At 43.7% G+C, this 13,136-nt stretch overlaps 1 protein-coding gene across 5 annotated transcripts in view; it reads left to right on the plus strand.

The window, feature by feature from the left end:
- The window catches only part of LOC111154393 (discs large MAGUK scaffold protein 2), a 1,367,735-nt gene extending 1,360,828 nt beyond the window's left edge, over nucleotides 1–6,907 (plus strand). For all 5 annotated transcript variants that reach the window (XM_022513932.1, XM_022513933.1, XM_022513930.1 and 2 more), the window contains 2 exons: nucleotides 3,421–3,512; nucleotides 5,468–6,907. In XM_022513932.1, the coding sequence (XP_022369640.1) occupies nucleotides 3,421–3,512; nucleotides 5,468–5,574 (199 nt within the window). In that variant the 3' untranslated portion in view covers nucleotides 5,575–6,907. The remainder of the gene's footprint in view (nucleotides 1–3,420; nucleotides 3,513–5,467) is intronic.
- Nucleotides 6,908–13,136: the final 6,229 nt, after the last annotated feature.

Here is a 13,136-nt window from a genome sequence, read left to right on the forward strand (position 1 = left end):
CTAATCTGTAAAGAGCCTCATAAATATTATTAACAATGCTAACATTAGGAAGAAGAAGAGAAAAATGGCCCTCACCTCCTGGCCACAGGACTTTAAAGGCCTGTTTCAGAAAATTGAAGAGTAAGTTTTCACGTCATAAATACGCAGTGGGATAAATGGCTTCCCAGGGAGGTGAGGCCTGAGGGAGAAACAGCAGTTGCACGTTTGCCTCCATGTGACATTGGGGAGACATTCCCATCTGGTGCTCGGTAGGAGAAGGTCTCCTTCCATCCACAACTATGAGATGACTTACTCAGTTTTGCCTCAGGGCACTGTCACAGCCACTTATCGCCAAGGAAAATTAAACATACTGATGGCTGGATTCCACAATGAGGACCATGAATCTGAAATAATTTGCTGCAGCCATATTCTTGAGTCTCAAGTGCAGTAACGGTGACATTCAAACTGATGGGATCTTATTATGAAAGGCTGGATGTTTACTTTCCAGCTCCCTCTTTTCCAAGGGTTTTACTTCAGGAGAAAAGCAGGCATGGTTTGCCCATACCCCGGGGAGGAGTGAATACTAGGTCAACCGGAACAAAGGCATGGCAGCTGTCGCATGTAGGCATTGATACATCATGACACACGGTATTTCTCAAGTGCATCATCTACATCAAACCACAGAGCTTATTAGCACATACATAGCTGACTCTTCAGGGAAGCATAAAAATCAAGGCTCTGGAGGAAAGAGATGTTCTTTTTATAGTGTGCCACCACGTGACCACTGTGCCTTACCCCACCCCATGGCAGTGGGAAGCTTTCCCGTGTCTCTTTACCTTGCCAGCCCCAGTCTGCTTTTACCTTCTTGCTCCCATGGTGGCCCATGTTTTCTTCTGTCTTCAACTGTATCATAATTATGTTGATTTGTCAACATAAATGATTCATTCATTCATTTACTCATTCGACAAAGAAGTCTTGAGCCAGGCTCCATGACACACACGATGAACAGATCCTGGTCTCCGCCCTCAGTGAACTCACAGATTAGGCACGGAGATAAGGAATATAATAGATGAGGTGATAGAGGGTAAAAATGGAAATTCAGTGATGGTTATAGTAAGTGCAAAGAGAATTCAGAGAACACAGGCTAGCATGAGCCAGGAATGTCAAGGAAGATCCCGAGCCACATGGTTTCCTGACATCTGGAGCAAAATCCTGTCTTTCTATGAAAAATATCCCTGGATTTAGCCCAGCGTCTTCCGGACCCAAGGGTGACATCCACTCACAGCTTCTGGGACTAGTGCTGTTTGGGAGGAGAATCGCAGATACCATCCCTCAGGACAAGATGAGTTTATCTCAACATCAAGAGTTCAGAAAATTCCTATTTTTTTTTTCTGTTGCAGCCATCAGATCCTGTCAAGAATCATGTTAATGTCTCACTTCAGTTTTTTAAATTATTTTCCCAAATAAGCCCCTTGGGAAAGTCTCGGTATAATGCAAAGTCTGTTTGACTAAAAGTTGGTTTTAAAAGAACCCCAAAACTTTGAATCTGACTTCAGATTTTCTCTTTTACCTTCTCAAGTCCCTTTATTACTTCAGGCCACAGTGACATGGTCTAAAGTCACCTGTCCCAGACCCCAGTCTCTGGCTCCCTCAGGGGCACGCAAGGGCAGCAATGCTTTCAGTATTCTACGTGCCCCTGTGATGCATCCCAGTGGGCCAACCAAAGTACCTCTGCCCTTGGCTAGGCTTTTATCAGCCCGGAACAGCCACGCTGTTGTTCAGAAGATGATCAGAGACAAGCATTGTCAGTCTTTGACTAATAAAATGTCTTTGATGAGAAAAAAAATGGGAAGACAATATAATTTTATTTAAGAAGTACAGTTTGTTTGGTAGGCAAAAATTTTTTACTACCTAGAGGACATGGGAAGATAAAGCTGCCACTGGTTAGGAATCAGTTGATTGGGTTATTTTCCATTTCCTTCCTACTCAGTTTGTCCTTGAGGTTGGATTTAAATATTCTTACAGTGATTAAGCAGCACTTACATACAGCAAGAGTTGACAGACTAAGAGAAAGAAAGGGACAGAGAGAGAGAAAATCCCAGGCATAATTCCTTTATCGCCCATTCTCCTATCAGAACAAAACCAAGTCAACATTGGAGACTCTTACCAAGATCCTCTATCCTTGTTTGCTACGGAGGTTAATTGCTTATAATCTGTTTGGAAGTTAATTGCTTATAATCTGTTTGGAAGTGTTTTGATCCTAGCATGTGTGATTGTTTCATTCTCTCTGTGTCCATTTATTCACGCCTCCCTCAGCTAGTCCTCCTAATGCCATTTGATTATAAAAGCAGATGAAGTTGAGGGCACTTGGGTGGCTCAGTTGGTTAAACGTCCAACTCTTGGTTTCTGCTCAGGTCAAGATCTCAGGGTCAGGTGATGGCTCTGCGCTCAGCAGGAAGTCTGTTGCCCCTCCTCCTGCTCGCGCTCTCTCTCTCTCTCTCTCTCTCCCTCCCTCTCTCTCTCAAAAAAAAAAGTCTTAAAAAAAAAAAAAAAAAAAAAAAAAAAAAAAAACATGGTGTTCAGGGCTCTTGTTGCAGTAGATATGCCTCGCCCTTTGCAGAAGTTGAGCCGGGAGAGCCGCAGAAGACCCCTTCCACCTGAAAGATACAATGTCTAAGGGGTCTGTCACATTTTCTCTGATTCTCGGGAAGCCCTTTCTGTTTCTCCACTCCACATGCTTCCTGCTACACCCTGAAGATGAACAGCAGCCCATGGGGAAAATGGGGAGCAGAGCACTCAAAGGTTCCCAGGAGGGCAGGCCCTGCCGACAGTCAAGTCTAGTTCTCTCAGATGTGATGAAATACAGACTGTGATGATGTCCCCTCCCTTCTCACCATCTCCTCTCCCCACCTCGGACCACCCCTAGAAGATTTCATTTGAGATTTCGTCCCATGTTTAAGAGAGGTCGAGCCAGTCTAGGACAAAGTCCAAGGAAGGGTAACCAGAAAGGTTAGCATTTGGAAATCACATCCATTGAGAGAAGAGATGAAGAAAGTAGGACAGTTTTTCTGAAAGAATGGTAGCCTCAAGGGATATATGAGCACTTGATTTAAAGACCCCAGTGTCTGTCTTGGAGGGAAGGGGTTTAGTCCTCCTCTGTGTGACTGCAGAGGACGGCACAGAGGCCAGTGACTGGAAGTCATAAAGGGACACATTCAGCCTCTGTGAAACCAAGAGGCCGCCCTTTGAGAGGGGGAGCCCTCTGGAAGGGGTCCTTGTTGCTGAAATTATTCCAGCAAAGAAGAGTCCCAAATAAGGACTAGGAAGCCGCTAGTAAGATTACACTGTGCTTCCTGCAGGATTCATTTTTGCCACACATTTTAATTTTTCAGGATTTGGCACATTCCTGTGTGCTCTAATACCAAACCCTTATTTTCCCAGGGAGATGAATAAGCGTCTAACAGAAGAACAAGCCAAGAAAACCTATGATCGTGCAATTAAGCTAGAACAAGAATTTGGAGAATATTTTACAGGTAAGTTCATATACCTTTATACTATGAGAAAGGATTGACTGTCTGCCCTTAGGTATTAGAGAGCGCTCCAGGCCTAGTATACCTGGGCCCTAAAAATGTCCCACTGAGAAACCCTAATTTCCCTCTGCTTTACCTATCTGATCCAGAACTCTGGGTTCCATCTACTCTGGATTCACAGGCAGCTAACTCTGGGTTCCCACTGGCCCTGTGCTAAAGCATGAGCCTCAGATGGCACTGAGATGTCTCCTGCTCTCAAGCTCTCAGATGGGGCACCTGGTGGCTCAGTAGGTTAAGCATCTAACTCTTGATTTCGGCTCAGGTCAAATCTCTGGGTCCTGGGATTGGGCTCTGTGCGGGGCATGGAGCCCGCTTGGAAATCCCTTTGCCCCTCCCCCTTTTCTCCCTCCCTTAGAGAAGGAGAAGGAGGAGAAAGAAGATTTTAGGCATTAAAAGCTATCTTTCTGATATCATCAGAAAACTTGAAAAAGAAACCTTTAGAGCTCAATTAGGGAACTTCCAAAGCGCTACCTCTACTGAGATGCAGTCTCAGGGCTCCCTTCTCAGCCTCAATGACGGGCAGGTCTGCGTCCCATTAGCAGCAGTTGAACGAGATGTTGAACATCTGTTTTCATTGATTCCATGTCAAGTCCCAAGGCAAAACTTTGCTTTTCTTTTTGAATATTTCCTTGGAAACATGAAGTTTGGGGAATAGAGGAAGATTTTCTGACACCGGGTATCCTTGATTCTCTATTCTTAACGATGTTCATGAAACACAGATCAAATCCAAAGAGTGATAAAACTGTGTGGAAATTGCCTTACAACAAATGGTTTAAAAACAAGAAATTTCCTTCTGAATTTCCTTATGAGAAGTTAGATGCTTTACCGTTTGTCTTACTCAGAATATGAAAATGCCAATAGCTTAGCAATCTGCAAATATTTTGAACCAGGTAAACTTGAGTAAAATTTCAATCAAAAACAAAGGTATGAGTCATGTTTTATCCTGAAAGAACATCCAGGTATAAACATCAAATCACAGTCATGCACATTTTGACTGGTGACTCACACTCAGAGATAAATTCTCAAGGTTGTTGTTGGAAGATCTAAACTATGTTTCAGTAGCAATTCATTGTTATTCCCTAATGTCCTATAGATAATACTGGCATGTGTTGGAGAGCTCTCTGTAAGCTAACTTTAGTTCAGAGGAGGTTATGAAATACACTTAAATCTGCTTCAGATGACTTGGCATTCTAGGTAATTCATGAGTTAGCTGTTTGTTTATATTTCCTCTTATTTATGTTTCTTGTAAGTAGCTGTCATAAGGCATTCTCACTATGAGCAGCCCTGGTATGGCAAAGTATCAACTTAACAGATGACTTGGAGAATGAGTGGGGTTTCCTATTAAGGGTTTAGGGGTTGGAGGGGTTAACTCAAGTTGCCAACCTTATTATTTCCCTGTGTCAAAAACGTCTAAATTTCTGCGCCTGCCAAGGTAAATAGAGAATATAGAATAAAAGGCCAGCTTTCTTTGATAAGCAGAGAGATCTCAGTCTGAAAATTGATCCATGCCTAGCCCAGAGTAGGCACCCATGAAATTTTGTTTTGTTTTGTTTTTTTTGTTTTGTTTTGTTTTGTTTTTTGGCACCCATGAAATTTAAATACATAAATGATTCATTGTCCAGAACCACAGACAGACATGTAGAAGGTAGAAAGACTGTGGTGCATTTGTTACCTGATCCAGGACATGCATTGAAAGCTTCTTTTTTTTTTCTTTTACTCACTGACGTGACCTTGCTTAAGTAAATTTCCCACTTTTCCTTCCTTACTAATGAAAAGTCATACAAAGCTTCCATATGAGTTCGTCTGTCACTGGTTTGGGCTTCTGCTGTGTGATTGATGGGTATTCTTCACCAGGCAGAGAATGATTCCTAACCGTGGCGTGTTGTCTCTTGTTCTAGCTATCGTCCAAGGAGACACCTTAGAAGATATATATAATCAATGCAAGCTTGTTATTGAAGAGCAGTCTGGGCCTTTCATCTGGATTCCCTCAAAGGAGAAGTTATAAATTAGCTACTGCACCTCCGACAATGACAGAAGAGCATTTAGAAGAAAAAAATATATATAATATACTACTTGGAGGCTTTTATGTTTTTGTTGCATTTATGTTTTTGCAGTCAATGTGAATTCTTATGAATGTACAACACAAACTGTGTGAAGCCATGAAGGAAACGGAGGGGCCACAGGGTGGGACAGAAAAGACTTTGCAGTATGCAGGAAGGCTTTGGTTTGCTCAAAGTGCCAGGTGTAGGGATGAACCTCTGATGGGCTTTCTGCCCAAGAGATGGGCAGCCTCCTCACCCCAGCAGATGTCCAGAGCTGATTTAGCTGCTGAGCTCTCTGTGTCTTTTGCTTTAAAGAAAAGTTGTCAGCACTTGAACTTCACCAACCTTCCCATTACCCACATCTGTAATTGGTACACTTCGAATTTTATAACTATGCACACTCTTTGATTTCTTAACGAGCAAAAGAAAGAAACAAGGAAAAAGGAAAGGAGTCCCTTTGGAGACGGCATAATATCAGGGAAGGATAAGTGTGTAGTTTCTTTGACTGGCATCTACAAAGACGAGCATTTCATAAAATTCACAAGTGTATGGAGGACTGACCTCACTGAGAGGAGGGGATTCACTGAGGGTAGCTTTATGATTGTTTATTGTCTATTTTGCCATTTATAAACTGAAAGAAGGCACTAAAGATGAGAATAATTTATACAATAAAAATATATTAAATGTATAGAAATGAATTTCTATAGGTTAAAAAAGTTTTGTGAAATATTTTGTAATGACTAATTGAGAGACTAAATGGATGCACTATCAGCAGATGATCAAATTCAAGAACTGAAAGTTGCACTCTCCCTTTTGTTGCCAATGATCCATTAAGAGCATCTGAGTTCCTTCCAAAGTCTGACAAAGACTTCTCCCTCACTTACCTCCCATGATCTCCCTTCCATATTAGTAACACACTCTCATGGAGCACATCCCTTAATGAGTTGCCCTTGTGGGTATTTTTGGAAGACTTTTGGTTAATGCATTTTTAAGCTGATGGCTTTCAGAGACAAACTCATTCAAATGATCTAAAGGGAAGTTTTTGCTTTTATCTTGTTAAACAACCTGGGCCTGCCATGCAAATAGTTGAATAACTTTGTTCCTAGTTATTTACATGCAATTCTCAAAGGATCATTTAGTATTTTGACCAACCATGAGTAATTAGGACTTTCTTTTTGTCTGTTTCACAAGTAACTGAGGGTTTTGTGACAGCCAGAAATGGTATCGAGCCATGGAGAGATCTGTCCCAAGAAGCACTGTTCCTTTGAGGAAGAGAGAAGTATCTGGTTGGGGGGGTGAGGGGTGCAGACTTTGTTTCTGTGTACAGGGCAAAGAGAACCACAGGGAAAGATAATTAACAACTTTGAGCTCAACCAATTGAACTGCCTTTCTTGGGGGCTGCACCTGGACCAAGTTTATTTTTTAGCAATTATAATAATGATGATTTAAAAAACCTCCCAAAGCCTATATCCCACTTTAGAGCTGATGATGACATCAGCGTTGCTTGTGCCCACGGTGTTTAGAGAGAGACTTTTCGGTGATCTCAATAACCACTCAACTCTGGGTTCTATGCCTGCCCAGACTAAGCCCCATCGCCTTATTTCTGGGGTACATCCAGACCTGGCAGGGATTCTGCCACACTGTGCAGCAAACCAGCATGCAGGCTGGGATGGGAGAGCGAGAGATAGAGCCATCAGCAGTGATGGGGCTTCTTCCCAGTAAGAACATCGGAGCTCAGAATGAGGGTCTCTTTCCAAAACCAAGTGTTGTTCATCTTACGCTAAGCTAACTACCACCGTCTGCCTCGCTGCAGTCACCAAAACAAACACAGAAATGCAAAATTTTTCATCTACCTATAGTCTTGAGGCTGCCTTTGCCAACGGAAGGGCTAGCAATGCATTTTCCCTCTGATGAAAGTTAAATCTGGGGGGACTTCCTCAGAATGCTCAAAACGTTAAAGGTATGTCCGTGGCTGCAATTCGCCAGTTTCAGGTCAAGGCCTACTTTCATCAATATTGCTGCCAGAAGTTTTCTGCCACCAGAATGCCATTCCTGATCCCAGCTCTATTTTTAGGCCACCATACTAACTTCTTTGGTTTCTCAACTGAGCATGCAACCATTTATTTAAAGGACTGTCATTAATGAGTAGATGTTTCCGCGGGTCGTGTGATGTGCTTTCCATTTAATATTAAGTATTGCTGTGGCTGAGTACAATCAAATTGAACCACCAACCCTTGGTTTTGTAGTAATATAATTATTTATTTTCCTAGTGTAGATGCTTCCAGATTAGAATTGGCATTTGCACTGATTTTTTTATGTAGATTTATATAAATATATATATACATATATATTTGCTTGAAGAATCACCAAGCAAATTGGTGAGAGGGTCTTTTCCTATAGAATTTACACCTCCATGTGTTGTGTTGTCTTGCGCTTCCCAATGTTGAGGTCTCTAGGGCTCCAACGAACTGGTGTATCTTGCAGCAAATCTGATGATTGTACGGATATGGCAGGAAAGTTACCCAGATTACATCTGGTGCAAATGCACTTGGAGCCTGGGGCCAGACTGGTGCTAACACTGCAAACTTTGTCCGGAGCTCTCTCCAATCTGAAGGCTTGCTGGGGGCGCAATGTCACCTTCCCGTGCTGGGCCCTTTCGGAAAAGTGCCAGATCGTGTCACTGGTGCTATTTTTCATGCTCTGGTACAATGTGTAGCACCACGGGGGTCTCAGCTTTACCAAAATCAAAACCGCACTTGTCAGCGAATTGCAGGGGTATTTGTTTTTTGCTCTCCTCCCATGGGATCTGTTGGCCATTTCTTTGCCGGCCTCTCCCTGCCCTCGCCCCCTCAGCCCCAAGTTCTTGGCTTGGCTCCGTCTGCTCAGTGAGCCCAGCTTTACGAAGCCGCACTCAGGTGCCTGTGAGCTGTCTTAGATCCTACTGCCAGCCCTTCCAGACTCCGAGCCAGGGAAAAGCCCTCCACTCCTCTGGCTCTCACCTCTGGTTTTCCCTCCTCCTTTTCCTCTGCTCTCCCCCTTCCATTTCTGTCTCATTCCATCTCTCTCTTTGTGCACCTCTCCTTTTCTCCTACTGGCCTGTCTACCCGGAGTGTTGCATTCCTTCTGTGGTCTCTCATGACTCCCTCCCCTTCACTCTCCTGTCTCTCTACCCCCTTTAGTCTCTCTTCCCTTTCCCCCTCCTTTCCTGTCCTTTTTCTCTTCCTCACACCTCTGAACATCTCCTTGCCCATACCCCACTCTGAAATTTTTCTGTCCTATAAGGGCTCATGGCTGATTCAGACAGCAAGTCCATACACTGGACCGATGACACAGTTCCTGTGGGTCACCGTTTCACTTACACAGCCCAGAAAGCAAAGCTGAGCCTGAGGCCCCGGACTGGAGCCAGCTCCAGCACGCCTCACCGAGCCAGCCTGCACCACTGCCCTCGCAGTGTCGATGCAAGTGCTCTGGGCCCCGCGGCACCTGGGTGCCTCTCTGCCTGAAGGCTGGTCCGCAGTGAGCCCCCTCCCGGCACCATCCTGTGGCTCTGAGGACACTTCCTCTCTACAAAGGCAGACTCTGGCCCCGAAATCATTCTGACAGCAAACCTCATTCTTCTCATTGAAGCCATGCCATCGCCTTGGTTTGGAGAGAGACATTTTTTCCCACTTAAAAGCTTTTTTCCCCCCCATTTTCATGTGAAGCCCCCTCTGCTTTTCAGCTGGTGATTGCTCTGGTGAGATTGAACGGACTCGCTGGTAAAATAACATCTCTTTTTTTCCTGTCTTGGTCCTGCCTAAATTCCTACAAAAATATTTAAGGCAAGGACTCGGGCTAGTTCCTAAGCTTATCGTGGTCATTCGTCACTCCCAGGGGGAAACAGGGACATTTCTCTGAAAGCATATGGAGTGACATGCTGACAACTGATTTGCCAGAGATCTCCCTACAGAATTCTGTGGATATGCATTTTACTTCTGTGTGTATGTATGGTCTATGTGGTATGTATATCCTGTATACACATACTGCATTGGGTATGAATGAATGTGGATGGAAACCCACACACACACTCCAGTCTGTAAATATCCTTCCTCACTGAAAACTGTGCTTTGGAAATCATTTCTTGTACAGCTGTGCAGTTTCTTGTAGCAGCTGAGGACAAGCTAAGACAAGTGGATGAGTTAGACAAAGATCACCTGAAAGATGGAATACGGAATCTCCCTAGCAACTCGTGAGGACAGACAACCAAATGGCAAGGTTGACTCCCGATGGGATGGCAAACTTTTCTTCTCTCCTTTCAGAATTTGTGTTTCCTAAGTATGTCTTAAATTCTGAGTGCACCAGGCTGTACCCGTTAGATCCTTTCGATATGACAGTTTCGTGCTTCTCTCTGACAGGATGTTTCTCCATCGAGCTGTAGTGTAGGAGGGGAGGGAGGGGGAAATTCTCCTTGCCTGGGCTGGAGTTTACAGAGACACTGCACAGCTTACACTCCTGTTAAGTGTAAATATTCGACACTTCCATTCCATTTGTGTAAAAAATAAAGCACACACAATTATAAAATCAAGATGTATATTTCATACTCAGTGTGTCTGTGCATATTTATTGCGTTTCTGGTTGTCAACGGTGGCCCCGTTGTAAGAATGCCTGATAGAGTGTTTATAAATGTGTCATGGTTTTATTATGAGATATAAATATTAAAACATTTTCTACTTTATAGCAAATTATTTTCTCCCAAAGCATAATTTGTCTTGCTTCATAAAGAATAGAATCATCCATTTTTATTTTTATCAAATTTGTCTGATTTCAGAGCTAAAGTGTAGTTAGAGTAGGTTTGCTCTGATAAGCCCAGGCAGTGCTGAGAGGAGCCCAAAGTGGTGCTTTTTCATATTTTTAACTTCGGTTACTATCTTGCCTGCTTTTCATCAGGATTTGGCCAAGAGTGAACAATATATGAAAAGATAGGGTTTTTTATAAGAGACTCTTAATCTCACAAAACAAACTGAGGGTTGCCGGGGGGAGGGGATTAGGGAGAGGGTAGTTGGGTTGTGGACATTGGGGAGGGTATGTGCTATGGTGAGTGCTGTGAAGTGTGTAAACCTGGCAATTCACATACCTGTACCCCTGGGGCTAATAATACATTATATGTTAATTTAAAAATTAAAAAATTTAAATAAAAAATTAAATTTAAAAATAAAATCTAGGTTTTTTAGGGATGCCTGGGTGGCTCAGTTGGTTGAGCATCTGCCTCTGGCTCAGGGTGTGATCCAGGGTTCTGGGATCGAGCCCTGTGTTGGGCTCCCTGCTCAGTGGGGAGCCTGCTTCTCCTTCTCCTGCTCCCCCTGCCTGTGCTCTCTCTCTCTCCATCAAGTAAATATATAAAATTTTTTAAAAAAGAAAAAAGATAGGTTTTTTTAAGACCCTCACATCTATGTGGAAAAAAATCTATTCCCCAGTTTCAAAATTGTGAGATTCCAGGAGATACTAAAAATACAGAAAAAAAAAATGTTCTCATCTAATACTTACAGTACAAAAAAAGGGCGCAATTGGAGAGGAGATGTCATTATTCATGTACCCTGGGCCACAAAATATACCAGCTCCAGAGATCTGAACATGCCAGAAATGTCAGGTTTAGGAACCTGAATCTGCCAGATAATATTCTAAATTCTTCCCATGAGGTTAAACATATGCCTTGTCATATTGACATTTAGACAGCATAGGTCTGACAGCTTAAGGACCAAAACAAATACCTCCTTTGGAAGGAGTGAATTTCGCCGTTAAAGCAATCGCTGCAGAGTATGTTTTGCTTCACCATTAACTGTCACATAATCAGGTCAGTCATTTGGGAAACGAGGCTTGGTCATAGAAGCCTGGCCATCACTGGGGGCCCATGGGAACCTCCACCAGGAGTCCTATCACTGTCCCTGGTGCTTGGCAGCAGCGAGTGGAGACAGCATAAGAAGGCATTGACTGGGGGTAGCTGGGTGGCTCAGTGGGTTAAGCGTTCAGGGTCTCAGAGCCCTGGGATCGAGTCCCACAGAGGGCTCCCCGCTCAGTGGCAGCTTCTCCTTTTCCCTTTGCTGCTCCCCTTGCTTGTGCTCTCTCACTCTCTCTCTCTCTGTCAAATAAATAAAGTCTTTAAAATTTTTTTTAAGAAAGAAAAAGAATGAAAGGCATTGACTGAGGCTACAAGCCCAATGCAGGCCTCAACTTTCAACAATTACTCAATTTTTAACACTGACACGGTCTCACCAGCCTTCGTATTAGTGGTAGCACTACACAAAAGCCAGATTCGCCCCAGTAATGGGTATGTTTACTCAGGGTGGGGGAAGCTAGAGGAGGCTTTGACTTTTTGTTTCCTTCTGTAACTATTCTAAAACATGAGGTCTAGAAGTCTCAAAACTAGAAGTGGACCACACGTCTCTGAAACTCAGAGGATCTTGCTATGGTCTATGTATGATCTTCACAGATATTCTGAGACTAAAACATCCAGTGACAGAATGCCAATGCCTCGGTGTAGGACAAAGCTAAGGAACCCCTGCAGAGGGACCACCAGCTTTCCCGGCACAACCAGACTCTGAAGTGCTCAGGGCACAATGTCGTCCATGGGTCTGGACTGCCAGCTCTCATTACCCCACTAGTTGCTCTCTGTGACCCACCTTTCCCTTAGGGACATCTCAGAAGGCACGACTGCCATCATAAAACTGCTCCCCTCCTCCTTCTCATGGTCAAAGCTTGAGAAACAGTGCCTGACCAGCATTCAGCCAGCTCCTGGGAACTTTCTCTCCTGAAGATGGCGTGCCGCTGATGAGAACTGCAAAGTAGTAATTCCTTCTCTAGGCCATCTCCTAGCTTCTCCTCACAAGTCCTAGTTTCAGAGTCACGTGAACCAATGCACAGACCCTCCTCAGCCCACTGAGACAGCTAGCAAAATTTGAAATCGGCACCTCGGACCTACTAAAGATGACCAGTATGTAAGCCAAGGCTCTCAATTAGAGTAAAGCAACCACAGGGCGAACAACTCTTCCCCAAAGTAAACATAAACCTTTTCGGGTTCCAAAGTCTGGCCCACATCTTCAGAAGGAGAAATCTAAATCTTGAATTTAATGTGTTAGTCTTGTATTTGAATATCTTAAGATTCTATGTAAACTTAGCAAGCCCTGATGATCCATGGCTTATACAAGGTATGATGCTTGGTCTTTTTTCTATACCAAAATAATTTCTTTTGGCCTAAAATAATTCCCACAAATGGCATTAAAATTGTGATTGCTTCACAACTAATACTGACACGTCAGTACAACAGCACTGGTCTCCACTACTCAAAGCCAAAAAAGCCAGGACTGAGAGAGACACGAGTTCTCTCCCACTCTCAGGTCTAAGGCCTGTCTTCTTGGTTCTGGTTGCCCATCTTATCCGGACAATTGTCTCAGGTAAATCTGCTCTTCCAGGCTTCAAACGGAGGACCTGGGTGAACACCGCACAGCAGAAAGCTGACGTCCAGGGGCTCCTGGGTGGCTCAGTGGGTTAA

The sequence above is a fragment of the Enhydra lutris genome, unplaced genomic scaffold (assembly GCF_002288905.1).
Source record: "Enhydra lutris kenyoni isolate GAN:26980312 unplaced genomic scaffold, ASM228890v2 scaffoldscaffold37, whole genome shotgun sequence".
In the NCBI taxonomy this organism is placed as follows: domain Eukaryota; kingdom Metazoa; phylum Chordata; class Mammalia; order Carnivora; family Mustelidae; genus Enhydra; species Enhydra lutris.